Genomic DNA, 18,216 nt, shown 5'->3' with positions numbered 1-18,216 from the left:
CAGTTATCAGCATTCTTCTTTTCTTGTTTCATTTTTGCGTGCGTTCACCACCCCACCTATTGATGGTTATTGCAATTTTTTAAGGTAAAATTTAAACACATTGAAATACTTAAGTTTTAACTATTCAGTTTTTCCAAATATTTTACACTTGAAAAATACTTCCCAAAATGGGATCAGTGTACATGCTGAATTTAGAAATAAGAAACAACTTTCCGAACATCGAAACCAAGTAAACTTCAGCTCAGTTTCTCTCAAGTCATGGTAGACAGTTTCAAAGTAAGGAGGAGACAGTTGCTGCTAGCCATGAGAGATGTGAAATGTGTTCAGCGAGCCAAAGGGCTCTGAGTGCCAAATGAAATTTCTAAATAACATTTTTTAAAAAATTTTTATTTGTATAGAATTTTACACATGTATATACAACCAAGTGTCATATAAATGTCACAGAGAGCACAGATATAGGGTGTTGTTCCCCAGAGTTCTGAGTTCGTAGGCCTATGTTAAGTTAGTTCATCCTGCTTTTTCCATGCCAGTTATTTATGGCCATCACTCCTCTGGTTGCCTTGTGCCCACACTGTATTATAAATCCCTGGGTACTGATCATCTAAAACTCAGCAGCACAGATTAGAACATAAGGATAGGTGGGACCAGAAAGAACTATGAGGAACAGATCATGAAGTCAGAATGAGAAAAGCTTTTTGTCAATACTGGAACTTAGTCTCAAACCACAGTAATCTTCTTAGTGACACAGGGCTGAATTAAGGCTTAGTATTCTAAGGCTTAGTCCACTTGGATCCTTTCTCTTGGCTATTGTAAAAATAAAAAGTGAATAAAGTAGGTATCATTAAGGCTGTGCTTACAGAGCCTTTTGCTATATATTTTTTCTGATATATTGCTATATGCTACCCATATTCCAACACTTGATTTCAATAGACTATTAATGAGCCAGGCCTGGGTTTTTTATAAATACTATTTACAGCAGCAGTTACCCACCAGGTACAAAAAAATGTACCATATCTAGAATGGGTACATCCCAGTCTATTATATCAGGCACTGATCCTCCAATGACTTAACACATGTCCAGAACTGAAAATGCATGGGAGAAACCAAAGTACCTCCAGCAGGCAAAAACCATGACCCTGGTTTGTGGGACCAATCACAGAAGTCTTTCTTCCTGAGGATCCAGTGGCAGCAATGAGTAATATGGACCTGGTTTTTGGTTTTTAATTTGTTCCTCTAGATGGGGAAATAAAAACGTCATGTCACATCCCATTCTCATATACAGACATCTTCTCATCAGATTTGTAAATAATATAAATTTACATCTATGAATTTCAAGTCCTTCATAACGTTGTAGATGAGTTTTAAAACTGATAATGGGAAACTCAAACTATGCAGCCTGTAGATAGAAAATATATATCCTTTTATTATCTCTGAAAAAGATATGTAGCATTTTAATAGGGAAGGTTTTGTTTCCCTCCCAGATAAATCATTGGAAAGATACTCTAAACAAGTCTTTAATACAAACATAAATGTATTATAAACATGCCCATATTATAAATCATCACATAGAGTCTAACTCATCAAAGGGTACATTTTCTTGTTCATTGAAAAATATCACATAGTCAACATTGATTCATTTTATTTTCTCTAACATACAAATACTTGAGAATGACATTTCAGCAATAGTCCCTCCCCTGCCCCCATGTTTTTTCAAAGCAGAGCAGTCAGAACATAAAAACTAGTTTCCTAGTTATGTCATTAGATAATGCTTAAGCTCTGTTCAGTGATGTTTAAGTTCGGATTTGTTCATTCATTCATTTCAGCTGATTGGTCAAACACAGAATGTAAAACCTGAATCTTATTACTCAACTTATTAGCAGGAAGTTCGGGGCGATCAGAAATACTGTCTGGCTTCTCTGGTAATGACCTGTAAGGTTTTGCTTTGATTTCACCTTCGGGAAACAGAGGCTCAGAAAGCACAGGCTCCGAAAAGGCATTTCTAAAATTTTCACTCTCTCTGTTTTGCCTTATGGATTCTTCTTCTTGGAAAATTTTCATTATCTTCTCCAGCACAGCATTAACACAGACTGTCTAATAATTTTAAAAAAGTTAAGGTTTCTTTTTTTATTATTGGAGTATAATTGTGTTATACTACTAAACTTAACAGATAGAAATCCAATAATGCAATAAAACATTTAACATAAAATCATTGATCTGTATATTCTAACAAAGAGGTGCTCTTTTTCAGCTTCCTCTGGCACATGATAGACATGAGAAGGCTGATTCCTAATTGTAAATATTCCATAATCTAGAAGGAAAATTAAAACATAGTATGCTTTAATAAAAATATGCTTTACATTTCTAATTCATGTTATACATCTTTATTCTCTAATTAAATGAAACATTCCTTTATTCTCCTGACTTAATTAAACATTTTCTGAGAGATGGGATTTATCCTCAGATATGTTAATATCTCAAAGTAGGTTTTCCGTTTTCACTTTTTTCCCATATAGACTTTGCTTATACCAGTTATGTTCTATTGGAAGGGCATAAACATTTTGGTAAGAATTTAGTAAATTTATGATTTATAATCAATGATTTCTAAACAAACTTGTGATCCACTTTCCTTCAAAAATGCCATTCAGTACTTTAAGGGTGTCAAAACAAAACATAGATTAAAAAAAAACTTCAAAAATTGAGAATCACTAAGAGCTGTATCTGTTAAACCTATAACTTTACTAATGGAAATGATGATGCCAAGCATTTAAGGCAAGCAACGAGAATAATAAAACCTGTAAAATATGAGAACACCTAAACTGGCTTCTTTTACCAAAGCAGTGATGCCTCCAAGGTGACATAATAGGCGGCAAATGCTCAGATGTTCCTAAACAGAGGAACAGAAAGGAGGGCGGGCCTTGGCTTGAACAGCCCTTTCCTCCTGACCTCCTGCTGCCTCTTTTCTTGCCTGTCTCCCACCTCAGAATGGGGACACCAGATGCTTCCCTTCACTGCCCGGCGTTACCGTTACCGTCTGGCAATGTGACCCCTCTGGCCAACGTAATAAAGTCTGTCTGCTGGGGAGGACGATCGGAAGGATTTGGGGGAAAGTGTTTCCTCCTTTTTATATAGAAGAAAGACTGTCTTTTGCCTCTTACTCTTTCCTCCTTGCTTTGGAGACTGATACGGATGTAAGGTATGAGCATACAGCAGCAAACCTAAGAACTAAAACCAACCGACAGGATAGTGGGAGAGAGATTGAGAGGCCCTGGGTTCGTGATGACGCTGTAGATCCACCATACAAACCCGGGAACTGCCTGACTCCGGACTTCTAATTAAGTGAGATATTTAAATATCTGTATTGATTAAGGTACTATCAATACTATCAATTGATAGTATTAAGGTACTATCAATGTTACTTATGTCTGAGTACACCGAAATCTAGAGTTATAAAATCTTGAGGTCTATCACTTCCAGTTACAGACAGCTTTAACCATTTATCACAACTATGATGGTTTCCTATGTACGCCATGCTATGAAAAGAAGGTTGGGGAGCCCTGTCCTCTTTGATACTTTTCTTCTCCCTTCACTTACAATATTTTATCTGTGCCCACCATAACCAATTCTGTCCAAGTCTTAGAAAATGAAGGATCTTGATTAAGGTCAGTATTTCTCCATCTTTGCTTATAACCTCTACCCTACCTATCAACTTGTCTATCAATTATTGCCTGCCTCTTCAGTCTCTCATTCTTGACTAGCTCCTCCCCTGCAACCTGTAACATACTAAAGTATATTCTGTCCTGAAATTTAAAAATTTTAAATCCCTGTGGCCCTGTTTCCTTCTTGACTACAACACACTGTTTTCTTGATCAAACCAGGACATACATTCATGGTTTCCATTTTATCATCTCCTTTTCACTCTTTCTGCTAAAGTAGTTCTCAAGATGATTAATTCCAACTACTAGATCTAATGGACACTTTTCAGATCTTCATTTTACTTGACTTTTTCTGCTTGTATGTGACTCTTAACCACTTAACAACTTCCTGAGTCTAATTCCTTGACAATTTCTCCTGATTCTCTTCCTGCTTTTCTTATTATTGGTCCTCTGTCTCCTGCAAGGATTTCTTCTTAGCTTATCTTAAACAGAAAGTGTTCACATCTCTGTCAACTTTCCACTCTTTTCACTTGGCACGGTTCCACTCTCAGGGCATTAACTTCCAACATAGATGTTATTTACTTTCAAAACCATAATTCTAGCCCTGACCTCCCCTAGGACTTGGATGAATATATCACCAGTTATCAGAGATCGCCAAAAAAATTGTTTCTTTTTTTCAGTTCAGTCGCTCAGTCATGTCCGACTCTGCGACCCCATGAATCACAGCTCACCAGGCCTCCCTGTCCATCACCAATTCCCGGAGTTCACTCAAACTCATGTCCATCGAGTCAGTGATGCCATCCAGCCATCTCATTCTCTGTCGTCCCCTTCTCCTCCCGCCCCCAATCATTCCCAGCATCAGAGTCTTTTCCAGTGAGTCAACTCGTCGCATGAGGTGGCCAAAGTATTGCAGTTTCAGCTTTAGCATCAGTCCTTCCAATGAACACCCGGGATTGATCTCCTTTAGAATGGACTGGTTGGATCTCCTTGCAGTCCAAGGGACTCTCAAGAGTCTTCTCCAGCACCACAGTTCAAAAGCATCAATTCTTCGGCGATCAGCTTTCTTCACAGTCCAACTCTCATATCTATACATGACCATGGGAAAAATCATAGCCTTGACTTTATAGTATAAGTCATGTAGGATGATTTCAAAAGTCTTTGAAAAATTCAAGTAATTAGTTTCACCATAGCCATTTCATCCCACTCATTTTCTGCAGTATATTTGCATCAATCTTGTATGAGATTCACATTTAAGATACTGAACATTTCTCAAAATTTTAAAACATTTGCAAAATATTTGATAAATTCAGAGTTTTAAAAAATTGTAAATATTTTTGAAATGTTCTTTTACACTTTTTTTTTTCTAAGTTGTCTTGGCTATTCTTTACTTTTGGCATTTCCTTGTAAATTTTAGAATAAACTAGTCAATGTACACATACACGCCTGCTCAAACTTTAATTGGGATTGCACTGAATCAGTGAATTATTAGGAAAATTTAACCTTTATTCTTGTCTGTTTCAATATGATCAAAAAAATAAATAGGTAAAAGACCTTTAACAAAAAAGCCATAAATTTATTAACAGAAAGAAGATCTAAATAAATAAATATACCATGTTCATAGATTGGAAGGAGAACCTATTTTACCAGTCATGAAGACTTAATGTGAAGCACCAGTAAATAATACAGTGTTGAATTGGTATAAGAATAGACAGATCAGTTGACTAGAAGAAAGAGAATATAAACAGGCCTGCATATATAAGGACATTTAATTTATATTAAAAAAGAGGTGTTCTGGGGCAATAGGAAAGGGGTTTACTTTTTTCCCTGATATATTGAGTTGGATCAACTGGGCGTTCCTGGTGGCTCAGTTGGTAAAGAATCCACCTGCAATGCAGGAGACCTGGGTTCAATCCCTGGGTTGGAAAGATACCCTGGAGGAGGGCATGGCAACCCACTCCAGTAATTCTTGCCTGGAGAGTCCCCATGGACAGAGGAGCCTGGCGGGCTGCCATCCATGAGGTTGCAAAGAGTCAGACACAACTGAGCGACGAAGCACAGCACAGCACGATGAGATACCCATGGAGGAGACATTTGACCCCATAGCAACTCCAGACGTATTATAACCTAAAGGTGAAAGGCAAAATAACAAAGCTCCTAGGGTATATCAGAGGGAGTAGTTTCATGACTAGGATGTAAGTCAAGATTCCCTAATTAAGACATAAAAAGCACTTAATATAAAGATTAATAAATGAGACTTCATTAAAATTAAGAACTTCTGTTTTGAAAGACACTCCTAAAAATGAAAGGCTAGTCACAGAGTAAAATAAATCTTCCCAAATTCAACTGAAAAAAGAGCTTGTTCCAATAATACAGTTAAAACTACAAATTGATAATAAACCAATGGACAACTCCAAGTAGGAAAATGAGAAAAGACTAACAGAAATTAACAAAAGAGGATATCCAATTGATGTATAAAAAAGGTATTCAGTCTTAATAATCAATAAAATGCAAATTAAAAATACAATATGATAGTACTCAGTTCAGTTCAGTCGCTCACTCGTGTCCGACTCTCCGCAACCCCATCAATCACAGCACGCCAGGCCTCCCTATCCATCACCAACTCCCGGAGTTCACTCAAACTCATGTCCACAGAGTCGGTATTGCCATCCAGCCATTTCATTCTCTGTCGTCCCCGTCTCCTTCCGCCCCCAACCTTTCCCAGCATCAGAGTCTTTTCCAGTGAGTCAACTCGTTGCATGAGGTGGCCAAAGTATTGCAGTTTCAGCTTTAGCATCAGTCCTTCCAATGAACACCCAGGATTGATCTCCTTTAGAATGGACTGGTTGGATCTCCTTGCAGTCCAAGGGACTCTCAAGAGTCTTCTCCAACACCACAGTTCAAAAGCATCAATTCTTTGGCGATCAGCTTTCTTCACAGTCCAACTCTCACATCCATACATGACCACGGGAAAAACCATAGCCTTGACTAGACGGACCTTGGTTGGCAAAGTAATGTCTCTGCTTTTTAATATACTATCAAGGTTGGTCATAACTTTCCTTCCAAGGAGTAAAAGTCTTTTAATTTCATGGCTGCAATCAGCATCCGCACTGATTTTGGAGCCCAAAAAAATAAAGTCTGACACTGTTTCCACTGTTTTTCCATCTATTTCCCATGAAGTGATGGGACCAGATGCCATGATCTTTGTTTTCTGAATGTTGAGCTTCAAGCCAACCTTTTCACTCTCCTCTTTCACTTTCATCAAGAGGCTTTTGAGTTCCTCTTCATTTTCTGCCATAAGGGTAGTGTCATCTGCATATCTGAGGTTATTGATATTTCTCCCAGCAATCTAGATTCTACCAGCCCAGCATTCCTCATGATGTACTCTGCATATAAGTTAAATAAGCAAGATGACAATATACAGCCTTGATGCACTCCTTTTCCTATTTGGAACCAGTCTGTTGTTCCATGTACAGTTCTGACTGTTGCTTCCTGACCTGCATACAGGTTTTTCAAGAGGCAGGTCAGGTGGTCTGGTATTCCCATCTCTTTCATAATTTTTCACAGTTTATTGTGATCCACACAGTCAAAGGCTTTGGCATAGTCAATGAAGCAGAAATAGATGTGATGTTTTTCTGGAACTCTCTTGCTTTCTCCATGATCCAGCGGATGTTGGCAATTTGATCTCTGGTGCCTCTGCCTTTTCTAAAACCTGCTTGAACATCTGGGAGTTCACGGTTCACATATTGCTGAAGCCTGGCTTGGAGAATTTTGAGCATGACTTTACTAGCGTGTGAGATGAGTGCAATTGTGCTGTAGTTTGAGCATTCTTTGGCATTGCCTTTCTTTGGGATTGGAATGAAGACTGACCTTTTCCAGTCCTGTGGCCACTGCTGAGTTTTCCAAATTTGCTGGCATAATGAGTGCAACACTTTCACAGCACCATCTTTCAAGATTTGAAATAGCTCAACTGGAATTCCATCACCTCCACTAGCTTTGTTCGTAGTGATGCTTTCTAAGGCCCACTGGACTTCACATTTCAAGATGTCTGGCTCTAGGTCAGTGATCACGTTATCGTGACTATCTTGGTCATGAAGATCTTTTTTGTACAGTTCTTCTGTGTATTCTTGCCACCTCTTCTTAATATCTTCTGCTTCTGTTAGGTCCCTACCATTTCTGTCCTTTATCGAGCTCATCTTTGCATGAAATGTTCCCTTGGAATCTCTAATTTTCTTGAAGAGATCTCTTGTTTTTCCTATTCTGTTGTTTTCCTCTATTTCTTTGCATTGATCACTGAGGAAGGCTTTCTTATCTCTCCTTGCTATTCTTTGGAACTCTGCATTCAGATGCTTATATCTTTCCTTTTCTCCTTTGCTTTTCGCTTCTCTTCCTTTCACAGCTATTTGTAAGGCCTCCTCAGACAGCCATTTTGCTTTTTTGCATTTCTTTTCCATGGGGATGGTCTTGGTCCCTGTCTCCTGTACAATGTCACGAACCTCCGTCCAGAGTTCATCAGGCACTCTATCAGATCTAGTCCCTTAAATCTATTTCTCACTTCCACTGTATAATCATAAGGGATTTGATTTAGGTCATTTCTGAATGGTCTAGCACAGACACGAGACGCCGGCCCTGGCGCAACCGACCACGCAAAGAGGCGCGGCCGTGAGGAGGTACCCCACGCCTGAAGCCAGGGCCGGCGGCCTAGAGGAGCTACCCCACGTCCAACAGGCGGTGGCTGCATGGGTGCAGGAGGGCTGAGAGGAGCTACTCCACGTTCAAGGTCAGGAGGGGTGGCCTTGAGGAGATACCCCTCATCCAAGGTAAGGTGCAACGGCTGCACTTTGCTGGAGCGGCGGTGAAGAGATATCCCACGCCCAAGGTAAGAGAAACCCAAATAAGACAGTAGGTATTGCGAGGGGGCATCAGAGGGCAGACACACTGAAATCATAATCACAGAAAACTAGTCGATCTGATCACATGGACCACAGCCGAATGTGGTCCACTGGAGAAGGGAATGGCAAACCACTTCAGTATACTTGCCTTGAGAACCCCATGAACAGTATCAAAGGGCAAAATGACAGGATACTGAATGAGGAATTCCCCAGGTCGGTAGGTGCCCAGTATGCTACTGGAGCTCAGTGGAGAAGTAACTCTAGAAGGAATGAAGGGATGGAGCAACAGCAAAACCAATGCCCAGTTGTGGATGTGACCAGTGATAGAAGCAAGGTCCGATGCTGTAAAGAGCAATATTGCATAGAAACCTGGAATGTTAGGTCCATGAATCAAGGCAAATTGGAAGTGGTCAAACAGGAGATGGCAAGAGTGAACATAGACATTCTAGGAATCAGTGAACTAAAATGGACTGGAATGGGTGAATTTAACTCGGATGACCATTATATCTACTACTGTGGGCAGGAAACCCTTAGAAGAAATGGATAGCCATCATGGTCAACAAAAGAGTCCGAAATGCAGTACTTGGATGCAATCTTAAAAACGACAGAATGATTTCTGTTCGTTTCCAAGGCAAACCATTCAATATTACAGTAATCCAGGCCTATGACAGTACTGCTACTGCTGCTACTGCTAAGTCACTTCAGTCGTGTCCGACTCTGTGTGACCCCATAGGTGGAAGCCCACCAGGCTCCCCCGTCCCTGGGATTCTCCATGCAAGAACACTGGAGTGGGTTGCCATTTCCTTCTCCAATGTGTGAAAGTGAAAAGTGAAGTCGCTCAGTCGTGTCCGACCCTTAGCGACCCCATGGACTGCAGCCTACCAGGCTCCTCCATCCATGGGATTTTCTAGGCAATAGTACTGGAGTGGCTTGCCATTGCCTTCTCCGGGCAGACGCTTTAGCACGGGAAAATTTTCTGATATTACATACCCACAAAAATGGCTGTACCAGAAAAGATTGATAACACCAAATGTCAGTGATGATACAGAGCAACTGGGATTCATAATCTGCTAGAATGAACTGTAAAAACCACTTGGGAAAGCTTTGGCCATATATATAGTAGAGACGAACATATGCAAAATCTACAGTCCAGACATTTCACCAAAACATATGTACAAGAACATTCACAGCAACTTATTCACAATAGCCAAAGTTCTAAATAATCTAAATATGCAACAAGAGAATAGATAGTTGTATATTTAATCAGTGGAATAGTATACAGCAGTGACAGGCAAAAAGTTACTGCTAGAGGCAACAAATGAGTCTCACAGTGATAATGTTGAGCAATACAAGACCTCCAAAAGAACACAGTATATGATTTCATTTATATACAAGTCAAAACTGACTATGCCATTAGAAGTCAAAATAGTGCTTGCCTTTACAGAAGAGGCTAGTGATCATAAGGAGGCAAGAAAGAGGCTTCTAGAAGGATAGTATAATGTTTTGTTTCTTGATGCATACGATACATCAACTAATAGATTTTCTGATAATTCATCAAGTTGTGTACTTTTTATATGTTGTAATTTTTTTCAATTAAAGGTAAATATAAATGGCAATTAAAAGAAAATAACTTTATAATTTATAAAAGTCTGTATATTTTTGTCATACTTTTTAATGAACACTTTTGTAATTCAAAAAACAAAAGCTAAACTTTAACCAGCCACAGCACAATGGCAGAAACAAAACACATGTATCCTAATGAAAGCAAAACCAAAATGTTTTGATCAAATAGTAATAAATTAGGTTTTATTACTTAAGTAGCTTAGTTTTTGGTGGATTGACCTGGCTCCTTAGAAATGTAATTTTTAATGTAAAATTATTTTGTGTAATAAGAGAATAAAATCTTTGTTTAAGAAGAGACTATACAGTATTTCTTTACATAAAATAATTATATTTCCAGATTCTAATTATTTTCTTAACTTACCAAATAAATGAGTGCTGCATATGAAGCGCACATTATGCTAGTTAAAGCAGTCTTTGCTGGGAAAGAAATGATTTCAAACAAAGATCCCTTTCCGACCTGAAAAAACATATGAGTTTTCTTATTAAAATTTTTTCAATGTTACAATGTTAAATCTTATAACGTTATTGTAAAATGAGAATTCAAATATTGATAGTTATATACTTTAGATCTGAATTTTCTCACACCTTGAAAATATAATGTCTTCCTCCTTTACAAAAAGATACTTTCTTTTGCTAATTAAAACCTATGACAAATCTATTTTTTAAAAAAACTCCCATTTCCCAAATCTGATTTTTAATTTTTTACATTTACCAAGTGTGCTCACTAGGGGGTGCTGCTGTGCTTATTAGAAAAACAGTCTTTGTAGAAATTCATGTAGTCATCCTTTACTAAATTATTCACCTCTTCAATTAAGCAAACAGCAATGAAAATACCGGGCATTTCCTGGAGATTAATGACCTGCCTGGAAATGTTAATCATGAGACTGCTGAAGGCCAGTATTAATCTTAGATGATCATTAAGCTTCAGCAAATACTCTGCACTCATATCCAGCATGCTTTTTGAAATGTAGAGGTTTACACTAATAAAGAATTTGTCTCTTAGATTTTTCTAGCTTCTAGAATGTGTCCCTGACTCACCACAATATATTCAGTTTAAGGGAACTGTAACTCTTAGAGGCCACCTCTGTGGCTTTGAGCTATAAGGATATGAAATCATGATGGTAGAAAGAACATTCCCTTCCCCTTTAGCAGTGAAGGGGCAGTTAGTCATACTTCTCTGAAGAGCCAAGTCACTCAGAAACTTCAAAAACTCCCAAAAGGTATAGGCTGTAAATATAAAATCATGTAAATACACAATGAAGTAAAGTGACTCAGTCATGTTGGACTCTTTGCAACCCCATGAACTGTATGTAGCCTGCCAGGCTCCTCCGCCCATGGCATTTTCCAGGCAAGAATACTGTAAAATTGCACACACACATATATATATGATCATTGAAAGTTTCAGTTCAGTCACTCAGTCGTGTCTGATTCTTTGCGACCCCATGGACTATAGCACGCCAGGCGTCCCCGTCCATCACCAACTCCCAGAGTTTACTCAAACTCATGTCCATTGAGTCGGTGATGCCATCCAACCATCTCATCCTCTGTTGTCCCCTTCTCCTCCTGCCTTCAATCTTTCCCAGCATCAGGGTCTTTTCCAACGAGTTGGTTCCTGGCATCAGGTGGCCAAAGTATTGGAGTTTCAGTTTCAACATCAGTCCTTCCAATGAACATTCAGGACTCATCTCCTTTAGGATGGACTGGTTGGATTAAAAGGTTATAACACTGAAAAACTGAAACAATGGTAGCAGAATGGCTAGGTGAATTATGCTGTATCCACCTGATATTAACACTGCAGCCTTTTAAATGGTGCTTCTGAAGAACACGTGGTAGAGTTTGATTGAGCAGACATTTGTATGGCGCTATATACCAGGTCCTGCTCTAAGGGCTTGTTGTACTCAGTTTTTGCTTACTGCTGTCCCTACTGAAGAACAAAGGTGTCCATCACAATCTCCTTCTCCTCTCCAGCGATGTATGGAATGCTGAAGCCAAGAATACTATCGAGCCTAGTAGCTGAGAGATGGTGGGGGAGGCGGGAGCAGGGAGAGGGGTTTTCCTTCTTATCCCCCACTCTTCAGGCCGTACCAGCTCCTACACACAGTAATAGGCAGGGGCAGTTTTAGCCCACTCTCTCCACAAGTCAGTCTGGAAAACTTCCCAGACTTCCTGGCTTCTGGAAAGGGCTTCCAGGAAATGAAGCTGCTGCTACTCTTTCACTCTTGCTGAAAGACTCAGATTGATAGCATGCCTTTGAATCCCACTGTTAGGCTAAAGGAGACAAACTGTAAGTAGGGAGCAGACATTAGGAAGGAAATCAGATACACGCCAACAGAATGCCTCCTAGTAGAGTAAAATATTCATGAGTTTGTGAATATATGGATGCAATGGAAGGTTCAATAATTGGGAGGTCACATACAATAAAAATAAAAATGGGGTCTGCATCCTAGGAAAATTACTCTGTTCCTCTTTCGCTGCATCTTTCTTTTTCAGATTTTTGTCCTTCACCTAAAATTAATTAAAATGGATTAGTTTAGAAATAAATATGTATTTGATATATGTTATGCTTCTGAATGACGAATCTGTATATTGCCTGGGGGTAACTTTTTCACCATTTTAATGCTTTTAATAAATATTTGCTGTTGCTATAATAAATCACCCCTGTAAAAATACATATCCTCCAAAATTTATGTGGCTACTGGCTAAGTAGCCATTTTTCCATTTTATGACTCACTTGCAATACATGTTTTTCATATTATAAACCACACTGCTTCATTTTTGGTTTGCTATGAGCAGGGATAGTATATGGCAAAAAACTGAGATAAACAAACTGGAGAAATTTGGAAAAAGGGAGGCTTTGTCTAGACTGCCTTGGCTGGTTTCAAAAATTTTATCTTAACCTCGTTGTTACATGATTTTTATTTTATTTGCATTTAAAAGTATTGTGATATCAACATTCTATCCATATATTTCCTTTTTGAATTTGGTAATATTAACATATAAGATACATGGATATTTCAACAAAAAAACATTTCAGTTTTAAATTTCTCCCACATAATTTCATGTTCTACTTCTCCCATATAATTTTGACTGCCTTGTCTCATTGAAGAAATATCTATTTTCATCTTATTTTCACGAACAATGAGATAAATCACACAAAAAAGCAGACTATAATCTGCTTAGAAAATAGAGACCCAATACAGGTAACCTGAAGGTTGGAGAATTTATGTTGTGCAAAACCATCTTGATGAAATATGAAGGGAGCTATAGGGGAAACTAATTCAGTGATTCACAAAGAAGTGTTGGAGGAAATACTGCTTTTACAGGTCCAGAAAAAAGTGTTTCCTGTAAGTCTGGAAAAGCTACGTGGTCATGAATTTGCTTAGCAACCCACAATATTCATAAATACAGGGAAGACTCCTAGCAATCCACAGGAAAAAAAGCTTTCTGACTTTGTTTATTCCAGTACTGGGACTTCCCAGATAGCTCAGTGGTAAAGAATCCACCTGCAACGTAAGAGATGTGGATTCAATCCCTGGGTCAGGAAGATCCCCTGGAGGAGGAAAAATGGCAACCCACTCCAGTGTTCTTGCCAGACAGAGGAGCCTGGCAGGCTATGGGGTCGCCAAAGAGTGGAACATGACTTAATGATGAAACAACAGCAGCGTGCCAGTATTAACAGCCTGTGGAGCATTACCCTTGAATGAGCTCTTAATCGGGTGGTCCTATAAAAGATCAAATGTCTCACCCTCTTGGCCAGCCTGCCAAAAGATTCCAATACTTCTGCTTTCTAGGAATTGTCCTCCCCCCAACCCCCTCCCTGAGTCTTGAATTACACCACCCAAGATAGCCTCATGGCAAGCCCCTCAAGGAACTAAAGAAGTTCCCGCTATTTGTGAGGTTTACAGTTTAAACCCCAAATTGGAGTCTACCTTGGAGGGCTGGGGGTGAGGAAGAAACTTTACTTAGGTAAGCCTCTGTGATTCTTCATCCTGAAAAAGGGAGCAACACTTCACTGGGGTCTGCTTATGGCACAGGCACTCCTGAGGCTAAGAGTTTGGTTTGCCCATCTCTTGACCACGCCACTCCAGAGAATGTGTACAAAGTAGAAGCAAACACCTCTAATGTCACTATAGAGAAGATTCTATCATAGACAGAGCTTCCGGTCCTGTGGCCCTGTGCCGGGCTGCCAAAGTCAGCAACAATGTCTGGGAGCTGACGTGTCTTGGCTGAAGTCAGCCTCCAAGCTGATTATGTAGGTCAGTGCAGCCTAGAGCAGCTGCAGGCTTCACTGGGGCAGGCAGCTTCCAAGGCTAAGCAGATGCAGCATTCTGTAAATACTGCTGCCGGGGATACTGAAAATCACCAAGAAATTCTCCATTTTCCATTCCTAAGGCCCCCTGCAGAAGAAGCAAGTATATATCACTAACCTCAGCCCTGCACAACAGGGAAAGATTTGGGGAGCAACCTGATAGCACCCACAGAGCCAGGTGCCAAGGAAGTCTCTCAACAAGATGGCCAGCTGGACAGGCCTGACCCCAACTCTCCACACTTCACTCCTTTTCACACACCACAGAGCTGCATCCTGACACAGGCAGTGACCATTCTTGAAGGAATTCAGGCTGGAGTCCACTCTGGGTAAGCTGAACTCTGTGATATGCCATTGACCTCTCGGCACAGTTGGGTACCATGGATACATTCCATTCACAGACCAACCCACTGACCTCCACCGCACCTCACACTTTACTTGTTGTTCCTCGGATTCTCCAGGCCACTACACTTCACTCCTCACACTTCTATGTCTATCCTCACTGAGACTTTCAGATCTGATACACGTTTTCTTCCTTGCTACAACTTCGGTTCCTTTCAGTGGCAACTCCGAATCTCCGCCCTAGCTAATACACATTACCCAAGAAAAGCTTCTTCCTCACTCCTAACCCTCAAGGACCCCAGAAGCTCTGCCCTGGGACCCACTTGTCTCGCTCAGCCTTGTGGAACTACATACATTTCCTACGGAAGTCATGCTCTTGGCTCAGCTTCTTAATATACATTGTCCTCTTTCGCAAATGATTTTCCTACTTCTTCACTGGGATAATTTCCCTTCCTCCCAGCCTCAGATCCAGGAGACTGCACCGACGACTCTTGGGAATTCTTTCCCCCTTGTTGTTGCTTCCAGGGTCCACTTCACACACTTTCCTCATGCACTCCGTACACCCAGGGGTCACAGCTTACTTGCCCATCATCCCTATAGTCCACAGGATATTTGGGAATCCATACTAAAAAGCAAAGACATTGCTTTTCGAACAAAGGTCCATCTAGTCAAGGCTATGGTTTTTCCAGAAGCCATGTGTGGATGTGACAGCTGGACTATAAAGAATGTTGAGCACCGAAGAATTGATTCTTTTGAACTGTGGTGCTGGAGAAGACTCTTGAGAGTCCCTTGGACTGCAAGGAGATCCAACCAGTCCATTCTAAAGGAGATCAGTCCTGGGTGTTCATTGGAAGGACTGATGTTGAAGTTGAAACTCCAATACTTGGGCCACCTGATGCAAAGAGCTGACTCGTTTGAAAAGACCCTGATGCTGGGAAAGATTCAGGCAGGAGAAGGGGACGACAGAGGATGAGATGGTTAGATGGCATCACCGACTCAATGGACATGAGTTTGGGTAAACTCTGGGAGTTGGTGATGGACATGGAAGCCTGGCGTGCTGTGGTTCATGGGGTCTCAAAGAGTTGGACACGACTGAGCGATTGAACTGAACTGAACTGAACTGAGTACCCACGCGTGATTTTACATGTCATGTTTTCAGTAAATCTGCATTGCTGCTGCTGCTGCTGCTAAGTCGCTTCAGTCGTGTCTGACTCTGTGCGACCCCATAGACGGCAGCCCACCAGGTTCCCCCGTCTCTGGGATTCTCCAGGCAAGAACACTGCATTAAGTGAGTGAAAAAGGGTAGAATTACATTTCACTTCCAAAAAGAAAGTTAATCATCTTATAATCTGCAAAAGATACTAAGAAGTAAGCCTGAAGGACACCTGGTTCCAGCAATGTGGCAGACTGAGCTAGTGGGGAACCTCTCACCAAAAAAATCCCTATAAATTCTATACAAATCAAAACCCAAAAATGTAATACCAGACTAAGTTTACAGAACATGAAACAGGAGGAGGAAGGAAGGGATAAATCTGCCCATGTCAGGAACTAAAAGCCAAGCAGTAAGGGTGTGATCTTCTGTCTCAGGAATGGGGATGTTACTGGATCCTGAACTAAGGACTGAGGGCTTGAGTTTTAATAAACAGAATGAAGATGAGACTTGGATGCGCATGAGGTGAGGTCAGGCTTTTGCAAAGCTGCAATGGGGACTAGAAAACTGCACCCGCCAGACCAAAAAGGGGAGAAAGCGGGTCTCCACCAGGGACTGACCCCTCCTGAGCACAAGCAAAATCCTCTAGGGAAACTGTTGTATCCCCAAGGCCAGAAGGTATTTCTATTCTTACAAAATTCTTACTGAAGAAAAATTTTGAGTTGAAACCAAATGATGAGCAGACAAAACACAGATCACAATAAACAGAAAGATTAGCAATCCCCCTAAATCTCAAAGAATAATCTTTAAAAAGATCATAATTAATATGTTTAAAATAAAAGTGGTTATTAAAAAGAACTAATTCTATAAAAGGATGTTTTTTAAAAAGTAGAAATCTGGAGGGAAACACCAAATATTCTAGAACTTCTAGAAATGATAAATATAATGTTTGAAGCTTAAAATACATTTAATAAGTAAAAGAGCATATTACAGCTGGAGAGAGTTGGTTAACTGGAAGACAGATCAGAGGAAATTATTCAGCTGTATCAAAAAGAGATAAAGCATAATACAAGAAAGGTAATGGACATAAAGACTAAAATGAGAAGATTCAAAAGTTTGTTTAGTAGGCATTCTGGAAAGAGATTAGAGAAAATGAGGAGGCAGTATTAGAAGACATAGTGGCAGAAAGTTTTCCAGAACTGAAGAAATTATCCTCAGATTCAAGAATCACAAAGGCTTCCAAGACTGTGCGCACATGCTCAGTTGCTTTAGTTGTGTCCAGCTCTTTGTGACCTATGGACTGTAGCCCATCAGGCTCCTCTGTCCATGGGATTCTCCAGGCAAGAATACTGGAGTGGGTTGCCATTTCCTGCTCCAGGGGATCTTCCTGACCAAGGGATCAAACCCATGTCTCCTACACTGACTGGCGGGTTCTTTACCACTAGCGCCACCTGGGAAGTATTTTGATAACAGCTAATAAAATTGAAGCTAGCTGTTCATCCCTCATGACGCAGCAGTCCTGGAGAAACGTCTCAACATACGGACATGGACTCAGTTACAAGAGTGTTCACTGAAGCACTGTTCGTAATGTAAAAAATTTGGAAACTAAATTGTCCATCTGTCCAGTAATAGATAAACTGTGGATTCTTTTTTCTTATAATGGAATACCACAAAGAAGTTAAAATAATAAACCACAGTACCATCGCTGTGGACTTCCTAGGTGGTGCTAGTGGTAAAGAATCCACTTGCCAATGCAGGAGATTCAAGAGACGCAAGTTAAATTCCTAGGTGGGGAAGAATAGGAAATGGCAGCCCTCTCCAATACTCTTGCCTGAAAAATTCCACAGACAGAGGAGCCTGGCAGGCTACATAAAGTCCATGGGGCTAGAAAGAGTCAGACATGGCTGAGCAGTGGAGCACACACACACTCAGTTCTTTGGTCTTTCCAGGTGGCTCAGTGGTAAAGAATCCATTCAATATCGTTCTCTTTATTGGATAGAAGGAAACCCCAGTTCCACTGCAAACAGAAATTATTTTTCTGCCATTGAATTTTCATGAGTATTGGGAGACAATTTTCCAGGAATGTCTCTCATTCCTGTACAGATTGGGTCTTCTGGGCAAAGGATATGATTGAATAGCAAACAACTTTGGCAGCTAGAGAAGGTACGTTCCTTTGGAAAGATCTAGAGATGTACTTCTCAAGACATGACACAGGGCACTAAAGAGAAAGCCTTTTCCTTCCGCTCCAGAGAC

General features: G+C 40.3%; 1 protein-coding gene across 2 annotated transcripts in view; it reads right to left on the bottom strand.

The window, feature by feature from the left end:
* Window positions 1–42: 42 nt before the first annotated feature.
* Window positions 43–18,216, bottom strand: part of SPATA9 (spermatogenesis associated 9) — a 38,131-nt gene continuing 19,957 nt past the window's right edge. For both annotated transcript variants that reach the window (XM_088838457.1, XM_088838458.1), the window contains exons 4-5: window positions 10,527–10,622; window positions 43–2,091 (exon numbers count right to left, since the gene is read on the bottom strand). In XM_088838457.1, the coding sequence (XP_088694583.1) occupies window positions 1,807–2,091; window positions 10,527–10,622 (381 nt within the window). In that variant the 3' untranslated portion in view covers window positions 43–1,806. The remainder of the gene's footprint in view (window positions 2,092–10,526; window positions 10,623–18,216) is intronic.

The sequence above is a fragment of the Moschus berezovskii genome, chromosome 8 (genome assembly GCF_049115385.1).
Source record: "Moschus berezovskii isolate FMDL1 chromosome 8, NW_MosBer_1.0, whole genome shotgun sequence".
NCBI classification, from domain to species: domain Eukaryota; kingdom Metazoa; phylum Chordata; class Mammalia; order Artiodactyla; family Moschidae; genus Moschus; species Moschus berezovskii.
The sequence above is the reverse complement of the archived record's forward strand: the minus strand, read 5'-3'. Positions and strand labels throughout refer to the sequence as shown.